This window comes from Oryzias latipes, chromosome 22 (assembly GCF_053564925.1).
Source record: "Oryzias latipes strain Hd-rR chromosome 22, Olatipes_Hd-rR_3.1".
NCBI classification, from domain to species: Eukaryota; Metazoa; Chordata; class Actinopteri; order Beloniformes; family Adrianichthyidae; genus Oryzias; species Oryzias latipes.
Window position 1 is genome coordinate 21,897,957 of NC_136258.1, and position 15,177 is coordinate 21,913,133.

The 15,177-nt window shown below is 39.3% G+C and overlaps 1 protein-coding gene and 1 long non-coding RNA gene across 4 annotated transcripts in view; one reads left to right on the forward strand and one right to left on the reverse strand.

The window, feature by feature from the left end:
* The window catches only part of zgc:110158 (single-stranded DNA-binding protein 3), a 46,326-nt gene extending 38,146 nt beyond the window's left edge, over positions 1–8,180 (forward strand). For 2 of the 3 annotated variants that reach the window (XM_004082214.4, XM_020713708.3), the window contains 12 exons: positions 248–307; positions 403–469; positions 1,661–1,725; positions 2,147–2,208; positions 2,412–2,457; positions 2,645–2,680; positions 2,759–2,813; positions 3,005–3,075; positions 3,203–3,281; positions 3,355–3,383; positions 3,476–3,577; positions 5,576–8,180. In XM_004082214.4, the coding sequence (XP_004082262.1) occupies positions 248–307; positions 403–469; positions 1,661–1,725; positions 2,147–2,208; positions 2,412–2,457; positions 2,645–2,680; positions 2,759–2,813; positions 3,005–3,075; positions 3,203–3,281; positions 3,355–3,383; positions 3,476–3,577; positions 5,576–5,605 (702 nt within the window). In that variant the 3' untranslated portion in view covers positions 5,606–8,180. The remainder of the gene's footprint in view (positions 1–247; positions 308–402; positions 470–1,660; positions 1,726–2,146; positions 2,209–2,411; positions 2,458–2,644; positions 2,681–2,758; positions 2,814–3,004; positions 3,076–3,202; positions 3,282–3,354; positions 3,384–3,475; positions 3,578–5,575) is intronic. The other variant, XM_011490266.3, reaches the window with a different exon arrangement.
* LOC110017519 (uncharacterized) lies at positions 4,377–10,577 on the reverse strand. Its single transcript, XR_002292939.3, has 2 exons — positions 10,436–10,577; positions 4,377–4,514 (listed from the first exon to the last, which is right to left on the reverse strand). It is a non-coding gene; the product is annotated as an uncharacterized LOC110017519 (long non-coding RNA).
* Between the last annotated feature and the right edge of the window lie 4,600 nt (positions 10,578–15,177).

Below are 15,177 nucleotides of genomic sequence, written 5' to 3' on the forward strand. Positions count from 1 at the left end.
CAGGCTGTGTGAAGAAACGCTCCCTCGCACGCCCTCAGTGTTTCCTCAGCCTCTCATTGTGTTGCTTCAATTTTTTTTTCTCGTAAAACTCCCAAAAATGAAATGTTTTTCCTTTGGAAAGTTTTGTCATCCTCCATCCTCATCCACGCTGTGTCCATCCATCCATTCTTAGTGTTGTCTTGTTTCATAGCGTTTGGATTTATCAATAACCTAAATGGTCCTGTCTCTGATCCCGCCCCTTCTGTAGCCTTTTATGTCGCCAAGGTATCCAGGCGGCCCACGCCCCTCACTCCGAATGCCAAATCAAGTATGTCAACTTTCAGATCACTTCTTAATTTAGCAAATCACCTTGTCTGTCAGAAGGCCAGGGTCTTGATGGTTCCTTGTGTCTGCTCTCCACAGCCTCCTGGGGGAATCCCAGGCTCTCAGCCCCTTCTGCCAAACAGTTTGGACCCAACAAGACCGCCAGGTGAGAAAAACCACAGAGAAATTTGTTAACAATTTGAACCAGAATATGTAGAATTAATGCAAAATTAACCTGTTATTCTATTAAATTATAACTGACTGTTAGCAACGCGCTTAAAACACAATGCGACACCCCGTTAGCGTATTTGCAACATCCAACCTTGTTTACAACGTGAAAAAAAACGTATTCGGTTCAAACAAACGTTGCTGTGACGACACTAACTCGCAGCCTTGTTAGTTACATAAAAAAACAGGTCTGACACCTTTTTATACGACTTTCATGCAGTACTTGTGAACAGGTTCAAACATATTAGAACAGTTAATAAGTAAAGAAAAACCTGCAGTGGGACACAGGCTGCATGCATACAGAGTTTATCATGACATTTAAATATTTGTAAAAGCGGGAATAAGTTTCCTTCTGATGCAGATTTCCACTTGTGAATGGTTAACAGCTCAGCTGCCCAAGTTCCCTCAAAGATACAAAACCGCTGAGATGAAAGTCCTCAATGACTTTGTTTGTCACTGTGTTCCACACCGTCGTCCGTCAGGAAAACCGTTGGGATTTTCTATGTTCTTGTTCTATCATCAGCTGATTCCACTTTAGGGTTACTTAATTAAACGCTAGACAGTCATTTCCATATTTGTGTGGCGGTTAGCAAACGATGATGCGGCATGAGGCTTTGCCCGTCAGCTGACTGCGGCGAGCCTCACGGGCGGTCGCCTTCGGGACGTAAATGGTTGGAAAGTTGGCAGCGCAGAAGTGGAACCGTTGAGGGTTCAGTCAGTCGACATGCAGTTCAGCTACTTTGCATGAATTACATTATGCATTTCATGTGAAAGTTCATGTGGGGACAAGTGACTCTCCTCTTAGATTTTTTAAAATTTTGACAAAGATTAAAGATGGAGTCAATTTTAGTGCTTTTTTTTTTAATGACTTGATCTCTAAAAATATTTTTAGCGGTTTCTTTAACCCAAATGCACTTTAATTTTTCTCTGTCATCAAGACTGAACTCGTCGGGCTGAAATATTTGTGGTGGTGTTTGGCTCAGCAAGGGGAATGTGTTTGTTGGAGCTGCAAAGGCTGGAAACTAAAGGAATGAAGTTGAAGCCGTGTTTTTGGCTTCTCATAATTCCTGACATGACAAAAGGATTCCCAGCTTGTGATGCGTGACTCCAGGCCTGTCTGTTCTTGCAGCTCACCCCAACATGGCTGGACCAATGAGAATGAACCCGCCCAGAGGGATGACCATGGGCCCACAGGTAGGAGGACCACGTCAGATGTTTGTGTTGAACCCAACAAAAACCCACACATGTGTGTACGGACCAGTAGAAAACCCCTCAGTAAAGTTTGGTTTATTGCACTCTGGAAGTCCAAATCTGTGGACTGTTTATATTAGGATAATTAAAATGAACCAATACTTCCTACAGGGGTAATGACTGAAGTAGATGAGTCATGATTTGGGCTTGGATTGCATCTACACAGAACCAGAACATCCTGGGAATAATTAGTTGGACACGTTCTCTTGTTTATGCCACAAGTCGGATAAAACCCAAAGCTTCTCCTGCTTCCTGTTTTACAAAGTTTGGGGCTTTTCTCTGTGTCAGGCTAACAAATGATGGGTCATAAAGGAGGTTTGTCTTTTTTGGTCCATTCTCTAACATGTCCTTGTCTTTCCCTCAGAATTATGGTGGCATGAGGCCTCCTCCCAATTCCATGGGTGGTCCCATGCCAGGAATGAACATGTAGGTTGTTTTCTTGGATGCATTTTCCATTTCTTCTTTTCTATGTTGCTTTTGATGGAAGAATACAAATCCTAAAAATGTAAAAGATTCTTTAAAGGTTTTTCCGTTTTGTGAAATGGATGTGTGACCTCCTTACCTTAACATTCCTTCCTGTACTCTTTTCCCTCCTTTTTTCTGACGTCCCGTCTCTGTCTGTTCCTCAGGGGTCCTGGAGGAAGGGGGCCTTGGCCGGGCCCTAATGCTAACTCTGTAAGTCAGAAGCTTTTGCCTTCACGCTTAACTCAAACTCAGCAGGTTCTGGACAAATGTTTATAGTTTCACAAGAGCCGATGAAATCCAATTGTCATATCTTGTTCAGTTCCTATCCAAACATTTGGTTTTGACCTAAACCATGTCCGAAAGATTTCACTATTGTGTTTTCTCTTCCCCACTGCAGATAGCCTACTCTTCCTCGTCTCCAGGAAACTATGTGGTGAGTGTCGATCTGACAAATCTTCTTTCTTTTCCACAAAACAATGTACAAATTCTAAACTTTTTTCTTCTTTTTTAGGGTCCCCCAGGCGGAGGAGGTCCTCCTGGAACTCCCATCATGCCCAGCCCAGGTGGTGCGTCCCCATCATGTATTATTTCTCAAATATTAACACCCTTTCCTTACTTATTATTAATAATCAACCCTTCCCTCTGTGTGTTTCCCTTTTTCTTTTATACATTTCATCACAAGTGACTGCATGATTAAAGCTAAAAAACGGCCAAACCTTGGTAACGTTCAACTGATTTCTTTTGTGTTTATTTGCAGACTCGACTAACTCCAGTGAAAACATCTACACAATGATGAATCCTATTGGAGCTGGAGGCAACAGACCCAACGTGAGTCATCATTTCCTAAAGAATGGTCACAAATAAACCCAGAAAGTTCAGGTCTTTGTTGTAAATTTTCTGTCAGATATCAGGGTTAGAGAAACAGTAAATCAACAGTTTCAAATATCCTCTCCAGTTCCCAATGGGACCAGGGCCTGATGGCCCTATGGGGGCCATGGGGGCCATGGAGCCACATCACATGAACGGATCACTTGGTGAGTTTAGGCAGAGAGCGAGTGTCTTGTTGTAGATTAAAGTCGGCTTTAATTAACCTTTTCTCTTCGTCAGGGTCTGGAGACATGGATGGGTTGCCAAAGGTGGGTGCACCTTGTTCACGCCGAGTTCTGAAATGGAACACTTTGGATTCTGCCTTTTTTGGTGTCATTAACTAGGATTCTTTTTCCCCCAGAATTCTCCTAACAACATGGGGGGGATGAACAACCCCCCTGGAACGCCGCGAGATGACGGCGAAATGGGCGGAAATTTCTTGAACCCATTCCAAAGTGAAAGTGTGAGTAAAGTGTGTCGTGGACATCTCACAGCCCTTAACGGTTCTCCTTTCAGTCCTGACATAAACCAGTGGAAGAATGCAAGCAGAGGGTTTGTCTAGCTGAAGGATTTGATTCCTGTTCTGGAAAAAAAAAAGTGTGTTCTGTCCCTTCATTTAGTTTTTGTTTCTCCCTGTTTCTGATTTGGTTTGAATTTCTACTTTTTGAAAAATGGCGGTTAGAACTTTAAGGCTGGGACGTTTCTGCAGCACAAACTCATTCAGTTTCAATACAAACATGAGGATCTGTCAGCTTGAATCTTACCGAAAATATCAAAATACAGATTGACGATTTGGTCATTTTGATTTAAATTAGTGAGTTTTTGCTTTGATCACGTCATTTTCCTGTGTTCTCTGTGGACTGCATTAATCTTCATTGAGAGATTGATAAAAAGTGGAAACTGAACTAAATCTAAAGATCCCACCACCACGTGAGCTACAGACTCCATGGTGGCTTTGGAAAGAGAGCTTCCAGATAAACCAGCCCATCTTTATTAGTTCTTGGTTGAAACCAACTTTCTATTTCCTTATTGATTTCCTTTAGCTCGTTTGGTTCAGAGTTGTTAAACTAAATCTCTTATGGTGTGAAAAAACTCATGGAGGGGTCACTTTTAATTAGGGCTGAGTTGCTGCAAAACTGCCCTATTTTCTGCACCAGAAGTTGCTCCAGAGTATAAGTTGCAGCAGACATAAAATGCATAATAAAAAGAAAAAGAAGCTTCGTTTTTATATCTCTCATTTACAATGCGTGGAAGACACAGAGGATGTTCAGAGATCAGGTTTATTGTTCAGATTCAGAGACTCTCCCAGCACGATGAGGTTCTCCATCTCCTGCAGACGTGTTCAGCAGTACTTCTGTCTCTTTGTGGCCCGCTTTGATGACTTGCTGTCCCACGTTAGTCTGAGGAGAGACAAAATAAGAATGTTATTTTATTATTGTCTCGGTGGAAAAATGAAAGTCCTAGAAAACAATGTTCTTGCTTGAAAGAAATGTCAAATTATTTTAGATTAGATAAATCAATATAACATGTTTTAAGTGAGGTCAATCAATCATTTTTTTAAAGCCATCACAGCTTTTGATATCGTCTTCATTTACTTAAAAGTTTTTTGTTTTTTAAATGGAGAAAAAACTAAACTAAACCGCATCTTTTGTGGATGCTGGTTTTACCTCCTTGACGGCTGATTGTATTTCCAGCTCTGAAAATAAAGTGTCAATTATGGTTTTGCTTTTATTTAGATGCTAAATTAAAGTTTGGAGCCAATGTGGTTGATGCGTATTTGCATCAATAGGCATTAACCCCATTTTCTCTGCAACCTTCTTTTACATCCTGCTGATTTCTGCAGCCTTCTGGACCATGACATGACACGTTTACACACTCAACCAACTCTTTCAAATCTCATGAAATGACACAGGACTTTTAGCTTGGGACAAAGCACAGTAAATTAAAAAAAATCAGTCATAAATTAAGCTATAACTGGTTTCTGGTTCTGCTTGCATTAAAGCCGCTTACTAATCAATTCAGTCATTCTGTACCCTCTGTTATGAATGAAGTAGTCAAAGCTGACACATGTAAGTCTATCCTGAATGTGTGGAATCTAATGTTTGGGATTTTTGAGTGTCACAGGTGATGGGGGGGAGGGTGGTCTGTTCCTTGCATTGTGGTGGTGTGTGATGGTGTGCTGCCCTCAGCCTCGAGAGTCACAGCCCACAGCAGAGCTCTGAAAACCAGCTTCAACTAATCAGCAGCAACTTGATCTGATTACAGAAACACGTTTGAAATCCGTCCTCAGAGTCAGATAAGAATGCAGCGCCTCCTTGTGGTGAAGCTGGTTTGTTGACGCTCTGATGGGAGTCTGTGTCCTCCAGCTCTGACGGGCTGGGCTTGAGCGCCCTCTGGTGTTCAAATGTTGTCACATCCGCTCATCTGTGCCCTCCTCCCCCTTCCCTTTCTCTCTTTTCAGTATTCACCCAACATGACGATGAGTGTGTGATTTTATTTTTTTCTCCCTTCTTTTGTTTTGGTATTTTTTTTCTTCCCCTGAATTTCTTTTTCTTGTGATCCTGCTCTTTTTTTTTTCAATCTTTTCTTCACCTTTCTTCACCACTCCCCTCACCTCCCCCTTTTCTCACACAAACACACACAAAATCCTCTGCTGCTCGCCACCCCGACGGGATCCACCCGCTCCTCCCTTCATTCGGGAACTGTGCGGCCACGCAGCCCTCCGGGACGGCCCTGGAGCATTCTGGGACTCTGATGAAAACGGGCCCCCCCGGGGCGTGCAAAGTGGCTAGCGGCGTGAGCAGGAAGCAGTCACAGAGCAACAGGAAGAGCATCCTCTCTGAATCCGGCCCCAGCCTCCCCGGCTTTCTGTCCGTGTCCAGACAGTGAGTGAGGAAGAGGAGGCTTTGCGGAGAGAGGGAGGCTGGACAATGCAGCCCCTCCCTCAAAGACGCAGATACCTGGAAGGTTTTCAGCCACAGCTCTGGATTTTCCTTTTATTTTATTTTTTTAAATCAGCGGATTCAGTGGAGGGTCGGAAGAAGCGGCCCCTTTGCCCCCCTCCCGCATCGTTTTTCCGTGTGTGTACATTTGTAACAGAGGTGATGTGTTGATCAGTGAACATGTTTTTCCACATTTTTTTTGTGTATGTAATGTTTCATTGTTATTTTTATTATTGTATTATTGTTATTAATGATATGATCATTTAAAGCTTAGGTTCTAGTTTCTGTTGTTTTTACGGGCACATTATTATTATTATGAAGACACGCAGTCAGAAATCATTTGAACACTGCCCCCTGCAGGTGAGATCCCCCCCCAACACGGTACTGATTGGTTAGCATTTTTTTAATGGATTTTTAACTATTTTAAACGTCCAGCTCACCAGCAAAGAGTGTCTCCTGCTTTAGTAGCTTCCATGCAGTCATATGCACAGCTCTATTTATTTATGTAATTTTATCTTTGAATCATTTTTGAAAGTGTTATTTGTTTTTTTGTTTTCGTTTGTTTGTTGGGTTTTTTTAAACTGCAGAACTGGTAGCAACGGTGTAAATATGCAGACCCACCCGGCAGCCACTCATCACCTCCGTCTGACATTCTCAGAGCTTCTCTGAAGTCGTTTCTGTTTTTCTAAGCCACTCCTGCTGCTACCACTGACGCTCCCTGCTGGGGTCTCCCGACCCCTTCAGACGTGTACATAGGGGTTTTTTTTTTTGGTTGTTTGTTTGTTTGTTTCAACACACTGTGATGTTTGTGCTTCGTGGGGGTTTGCTTTCACACGCCTGTCCGTTTTTTCCTGCAGATTTATTTCCGACCCCCTCCTTTCTTTACAGTCGCTGGTGGTGAAGAGACTTCTAACTGCTGATTGGATGTTTGTTTTTGTGTCTGAGAACAGCGAGGCGTTGCTCTGTAGACCGGATCGAGTGGCTTCCGTCCTCCTCCCCCCCCTCTTTCCAGCCACATATGACTCTTCCCTTCCACTTGTTTTAATGCTCAATATCCATGTTTTCTTTGTTTTTGTAAATAATGTAAAATGCATTTTGATATCATTGACATGTTTTGATAATTCAGATCACGGCGGTTGATCGTAAAGTAGGGTGCATTTCCTCTGAAACAATAAGAACAAGGAGAAACTGGAGCTGCTACAGACTTTTCTGCTATTTCAGCCCCATCACAGACAGACGTGGGGCTTCCCGCTCCACCACAGCTGCTGTGTCAAGGGAGGACATAGTTTGTTGGTGTTCAGGAGGAGTGACTCGCTCACACATTTCTCTTTAAAACAAACGAAAAAATAAAATAAAATCCTCTCTGTTCTTAGAAGAAGAAAAAAAGTAAATCAAAATCTTTAATTTGTTTTTGAAGGAGAGGATGGTTTTCATTTGGAAATAAACGCCGTTCTTTGACATCACCGAAACAGAAAGAAGGTGCGAGTAGGACTCTCGCTTCACCATGAAGGATTCTGTCGACGCGTTTGACGGGAAAAACAAACGGACGGACGGTTTTGTTGCAAAAATAGAGGCGGGAGAACTCATGTACTTTAAAACCCCTGTTGTATAAAACGCAGTCCGACTTCTTTCTGTCCTGTAAGTAAAACCGTCACAGCGTTGATCATTTCTGTATTTCTATCGTGCTGATGTATAATACTGTATCATTCAGAGGGAGGGGGGGTCAAGAGGACTTTGGAGGGGGGGTTGGGAGTAAAGATTTTTCTGTTGAGTTCCTGGTTTTTTCCTCTTGATGACAAAGCAGTATTGAATATGAGGCAGTCTGTCCTTGGGGAGTTGCTTTGTATCTCATGTTAGGGTAGCGCTGATCCTAAATGTCTTGTGTAGTAAAATAAGAGGTTCCTTCGTATGTTTCTTTATATTGTAAAGTTTCTTTAGACAACAAAAAAAAAATGTTGCTTATTGGGAAAAAAACAGGTGGGAAATCTGCATTGATAATTAATGTATTTTATTTTATTTTTTTGTTTAATTTTCATCAGCTTGTCGGTTGTTTTTGCCTGTGTCCCCCTTGTTGTAGATACATATTAAAAACAAATAAAATGACTTCACTCCTTTTGCCATGAACATGGTTCCTATTTTTTCCTGTTTTTGTTTTTTTTAACTTCTCTAAAGATTTTCATAATGCCACTTTCCTGGGATTTCTTTTTTTACCAACTAAAGATTACAAAAAATAAATGTGAAAGTGGGAAAACTGGACTATTTCCCTTTCAGTGTGCTGCCCTTCCTCTAAAAATTTTTCATATATCACTTTGCATTGCAAAAAAATTGCTACTACTGCTGTGAACAGTCCTTTTTTTTTTCAACTTATTGCAATATTTTTGGGTTTAGAGAAAATGTAATTAATTCTGACACATCAAAAACCAGTAGATTTTCTTTTTTTAGATTGTGCAAACATTGAGTCATTACAATTACATTGTTAAGGGTTACAGTCATTTAAATATAAAATAGAATTATGTAGAGATGAATTAATGAATGTACTTCAGAGCCTGTGATGCTACGTCCAAAACTGGTGCAATTCAAATAATTTACCTTCCTTAACAAAAAAGCCAAACTGAAAAGATTTGTTTTTACTCATAGTCATTTTTCTTGCTGAAACAATAAACTATCATTGAAAAGATTAATGAAATTTTGAAAACATTTGAATTTTTAAAAAGATTGGAAGCCTAATAAGCGTTTAAATAAGGTGATTTTTTTTTAGCTCTTTAAAATTAGAATAGAAAGAAATGATATAAATAAAATCATTAAAACTCTCAGTTATATAAAGGTTTTTAGTTTAACGCCTAATTTTTTTGTTTAATGAAAATCTGACTGCATGAGTTTTTTTTCTGTCTTTACATATTGTTTAGATTTCACTGATTAGTGCTGCATTCATGCATAAAGGGCATTAGTTTTTTGGTTTTTTTTGTTTTTGTTTTTGTTTTTACCCTTGTGCTATCTTAGATGACCCCACCTTTACATTGACGTGTTCTCCCTACCATGACAAAGGTGGATAAAGGTGGAAAGATTTCATGTAATCCATGGACACCAGTGAAGATCACAAATCATTGAAGAAAAAAGGTTCAGAGCACTGTCTAGTGGGTCTAGATGACCCAACTCCCAATGGTAAAGTGCCTAGGATAGCACAAGGGTTAAGACAACCAAACTTTATGGAGGTCCAAGAACCAAGAAAACTTGGTAATTCAGTATTTAAAAATCTACACTTCTGTCCTCCTCGGGTTTGTTCAAGCTGAACCGAGTGATGACAGTAACTTCCTGTCCTTCGACGTGAAAGGAGGCAGTAGAAGTAGCTGAGGAGCCAAAGGCTAGAAGGAGGGTTATGACATGTGCCAAAGACATCAAGCTAAACATAAATAAGAATTTCCTCATCTTAAAGCGCAAAAACTGCATCAAATTTTTTTTGACTAGAGAATTGACTTTGCTGCGTGTATTGTATGCATCACTGCAAAAATCTGTACGATTATGAGTACCGCTAATTACATTTTTAAGAGAAAAGCAGCTTCTTTTAACATTTTACATTTTTCTTTGTTTTTTTTATTAAACTGATTTATTTATTTCTGAGTTTGAAATATGTGTGATTTCTTGTGGCATTGTCTACAATTAATAATCAAAATAAAACAATAAATCAAATCAAAATTCTCTACTTACTAAAAAAAATCTCCCTTCATCTATTAAATGTAGAAGAAGATATCAAAATTAATATTTTAAGAGTTTATGTCAATTCAAATTTCTTTCAAAATAGTCTAATTAGAAAGAAAAAAATAAAAAATATAAGTAACACTCTGAATCCATCTATTTGGAATTTATTTGTGCTCCTGCATATTTTTTATATAAACATGAATTTATTTTAACTAAAACTTTGTGTTTTACGTATTGTTATGTTTTTCACAGTGAGCTTGAATGTCTGCAAGCTGCCTTATGAGGAAAATGTACTGATATTAAACGCTGAATTTAATTATAGTGATGTAATGATATTGGTCATTTCAACAAATTACAATTCAGCAAGGAAAATTGAATTTCATTTCACTCATATTTCCACTTATTTATGTCAAAAATGTGCTGAATGAATGCATTCATATCCTAAAGTGTTTCCCCAGTATCTGCTCTAACAGGACTATAAGCATGGAGTTCCGTTTTCAGTTTCACTTTTCTTCACAACAAAAAGACAGAAATGTAAACATAATTCAAATCATGACAAGGTTTGAAAGCATTATAAGACCTAAAAAAAGTGCCATTATGTTAAAGGCATGACATGAAAAAACAATTCATTAGGTCTCTGATGCTGAAAGTGGCGAGGAGGACCGAGCTGACGCTCTACTCACGTATTCACAGGCGTCCAGTTAGGCAGAACCTATTCTGGTGATATAACCCTGAACGTGATGTCATCACATCTGGACGGCAGTGGCCTGTTTCAGAAAGGAGGTTCAACCAACTCTGAGGTTGAACTTGAACTCTGAGTTGGTCAATCGGGAGATTAACAACTCTGAGTTTTCTGTTTCAGAGAAGCTGATCGGAGTTGGGTCAATCAACTCTGAGTGGACTGATTCGGAGGTGAGCGTGCGCACCGCGACTATTAGAAGCCATTATCAATGGAGCGCAGATATCACGAGTCACCATGGCAACCGTGAAAAAAAGAGGTCTGCGTATTTTTCGCCAGCTGAACTTGACGTGCTGCTGCAGAGTTACAGTGAATATGAGCACATATTCTGGAAGAAAAGCAACACCGCTGCATCTGCAAAACAGAGACAGTTAGCGTGGAAAACATAGCTGCTCAAGTTAATGCGCAAGTTTGCATTTAAATCGTTGTTATAAAATATTGACTGTAATAACTTTTTAAATAGCGTAAGGAGTGAAATAAAAATGGAGATATTTAGGTGTACTTTTGAAGTGTTATTCCTGGTGTAAATGCTTCATAGTGTACAGAACCAATCTGGGGGGAAATGCATTTAATGTTGATAATGTTTAGAGCAGTGTTTTTCAACCTTTTTTGAGCCACGGCACACTTTAACCTTGACAAAAATCCCGCGGCACACCAGCATCCCAAAAAAAAAAAAAAGCAGAAACTCATGGTCTGTTTTGATCTACAGCCCCCCCCCCCCCCCCCCCCCCGGCAATCTGACGTGCATTTTTGTGATAATTGTGGCAGAAAAAGCAGGAAGTTGCAGATGTTTTTCTAAAAGATGTAATAAAAGTTAAGTTACATACAAACTGTATGTTCGTTGTGTTTTCAAGACGTGTAAGAAGGACGACTCATTAAGCCAATGCATCATGGGAGATGTAGTGTGAAAACTGCGACAAAACGGCAGAAAGACTCGCGTCTCTGAGCTTCATGGTTTTGTTCACTTGTTCCACGGTCTGATACCGGATTCTGTGGAAAGCTCCACCGCTAAAGACGAGCTTTAGCTGGTGTTTTTGTCGGAACTGACTGAGTTATGAGCTAAATTAGAACAAGGAAGTGGAGACTTTAACCACTTCTGATTGGTCAGACTGATGACATGTGATTAAGCCTTCAAGAATGATTGGTGGAGTCGTGGAGACAGTAAAAGCTGCGGGACTTTTCCTTACACAGTTATAGCTGCAGCTATTTCGCGTTACCGCCATTCTTATCAAAATGTCTTTAATAGAATCAAATAAACACAAAGAAAAAAGTATTTTATGATCGTTTATATTCCTAACTACTCAGTGTTTTATCAGGACCTGTTTGGATGAACAAAGAGCTGATTTCCTGGAGATGGGAAATGCTTTTAGATCAGTTAATGAGGGCAATTTTCCACGGCACACTTGACCATCTCCCACGGCACACTAGTGTGCCGCGGCACACTGGTTGAAAAACACTGGTTTAGAGGACTTTTTTGTTAACCTCCCCCTCTTGCAAACGTTGGTCAGTTTAATATTAATACATGCAATTGTGTTTTTAAAAGTGAACTTTTGTCTACTGTTGAACCTTTCGCTGCGCGAAGACTTCTCCTTTCTTTTCTCTCGTCTTTCCGACCGACCGTGGTCAGAAGCGCAGGGGAGATTTCCTTCAGGGCCGAAGGGAATTCTCCTTCGGGGTTCACTTCCCGTTCGAAACCCTCAACCTCCAGAGCAGATTAAGAATGACTCCAAAACAGTTATTCTGGGAATGACACCTTCTCTTTATTTAACTAAGTGCTCCGTCCTCCGAACACAATATATTCCACGCACACACCTCTGCTCCGTGCTCACACCCCCCCCATCTGCACCTGCACTCGCACCCCGCTCAGCACACACACGCTGCAACACTACCCTTGTATTGATTGAGTGGAATAGGTTTATATGGGATTAAGAAAGTAAGCAGTACTAGCAAATTGTGTTTCCAAAAATTAATTACATTAATCTAATTCAATGTCCCTGATTTCATTTTCATGTAGATGCAATCATGCAGGAATTAAAAGAACATGACAGCAGCTAAAAATGAAGTATAAAAACATAATTCAATCAGGTCAAATATGAGCATGTCATGGATGTAGGCTTTGTTGACAATATTTGACATATGAAACATCTACATAGCAAGACCTAATGTTGTTTTCATTTTGTATATGTAATTGACTGCAACGAAAAACGGTAACGCTCAAACAAAAACGTATGGGGAAATGACAAAAAATCGAGTCTAGGTCTCAAAATCCTCGTACGAGGTAAATATAATTCTCTACGAATTAATGCAGCCTCCTCATCTATTGGGTCCTCCAAAAAAGAACAAGCCATTCTTGTCACTTAGACCGTCTCTGTCTGTGTGACGGAAATTTGGGCAATGAAGGTTAAAGCGAAAAATACCGCTTCGTCTTTAAAAAGGGGAGGGGACTGGCAGAAACCTTGAGTTTGGAGAATAAAACCTGCTCCCCACCAGGTTAGGTTCACAGCATAAGTAACCATGGACACTGACTCCGAGTATAAGTTACCTCTCTTTCAGGAACGGGTTTGACTTACTCTGCTTTCTCTGGTTTAACAAACCTCCCATTCTGAAACGGAAAACCCAGGGTTTCCCTGATTCCAGGGTTAAGGCACTCAGAGTTTACACTTAACCTCCTTTCTGAAACAGGCCCCAGGTCTTAACCCTTGTGCTATCTTAGATGACCCCACCTTTACATTGACGTGTTCTCCCTACCATGACAAAGGTGGAAAGATTTCATGTAATCCATGGACACCAGTGAAGATCACAAATCATTGAAGAAAAAAGGTTCAGCGCACTGTCCAGTGGGTCTAGATGACCCAACTCCCAATAGTAAAGTGCCTAGGATAGCACAAGGGTTAAAGAGGTTAATGGAGAAACTCTTTGGCCTGGAATTGGTCCACAAACTGATGTTGACACCGATGCTGGCAGAACATGATTAAAAAAAGATTCATTACGGCATTGATGTTGTTCTTGACTTTATTGAGTCAGAAATCGGTGACAAACAGGCCTGATTTGCTGTGTTCATCATTGGTGTGTTGTCATATCTGAGGATGTGAGTCATGCCCTGTCAAGTTTCCCATTTTACACCATCATATGTCTATTCTATTTGTGGGACAAGCCTTGAGCTTCTTCAGTTACAGTTCTAAGCCAAGGACACAATATTGACTAAATTAAACATTTTCCAAAACGAAATTTTAAAAATTGCTTTAAAATTGGCTGACTTGTTTTCTTCTTGCTTTCAGTAACGGATGTGTGCGTAAAGAGCAAACCTCTGTAAATGAGGCCCCAGCTCTTTTTGGCAAAGAATCGGCAATGCAACAACAACAAACATATTCATGAATGTATTTATATAAAGATTCAAACATGAGGATACTTCTTGAGACGCAACATCTCGTTTTCAAGGGTGTCTTCGGTATCGAACGCTTACAAGAGTAGATAAGAAACAATAGACTACGGTATGAAAAAAGAAAAAACTATATAGAATGAGCAGAAAATGAGAAAAACATTTTGCTCCCTGCTATATGCCACAGATTTTGTGGTCACAGATGAGCAGCAAAGGATTTTTTATCTGATGCAATGACAGAAGACGACCAGCAGGTGTCGCCCTCTCTCAACAAATAATAAATGGTTTAAACAAATAATTTTCAGTTTTTTGTTCCTTTGTCAAGTCTAAAATTTAGATCACCACATTCAGAGATTTGGTCCTGCAGTAAATCACTGTCCTTTTTTGAGTATAGCCTTACTCAATAGTTTACGGACTACTTAAACTCATTATTATCATTATTATTATTATCAGTAATTTTATCAAAACCATTTTCATTTAAAAATATTTAGAAAATATTTACAAGATGATAGTTTTCCCCTACCGTAATAAGGAACTCCCCCTTCCAAATAAATAAATAATATTTTTCAGCTTCTAAATTCACTGGTGTGGTTGACTAATTTTGGAAATTTGACACAGTCCTCTTTCCTTGTGGAAAACATTTATTTATTTATTTATTTGTTTATTTATTTTCAATGGAATATTTTATTTGGTTTTAGGTTTTATTCAAATAAAATTTGTTAAAAAAAAGGGATTATAAAATCCTTCAGGAGAAGAAGAGAAAATAATGCTTGAGGTAATATAGACACAACTGACAATTTTGTTTTTAGGTCTTGTAATGTTATTCAACAATTTGTACAAGAATTTGTACATGTATTATTATTTATATGCATTGTTCTTATGAATATAAAATATATTTAGTTTACTGTAAGCATTTTTTCTGATAAATCTGTGTTAAAAATGTATTATACAGTATTTCAGTAGATTCTAGTTTAGATGTGTTGATTTTCTCAATGTTAAACATTTCTTTTTGTTAACTTAAATTAAATTAATATTTCTTTGTACAGCACTTTTCAATCATTATAACAGAAAGTGCTGCACACCAAAAAAGAGATAAATTAATTATCCTTTTTTATAACTCCACGTGATAATACTAATACTACTACTACTACTACTACTACTAATAATAATAATAATAATAATAATAATAATAATAATAATAATAACTTGTTTAATTTTATAATCTGAGCTCTGAGTAAAAGTGAATCTGGATTTTCATAGTAAAGCCACCGGGGGAGGAGTCTTTCGGGAAAGGGCACGCCCCCCAG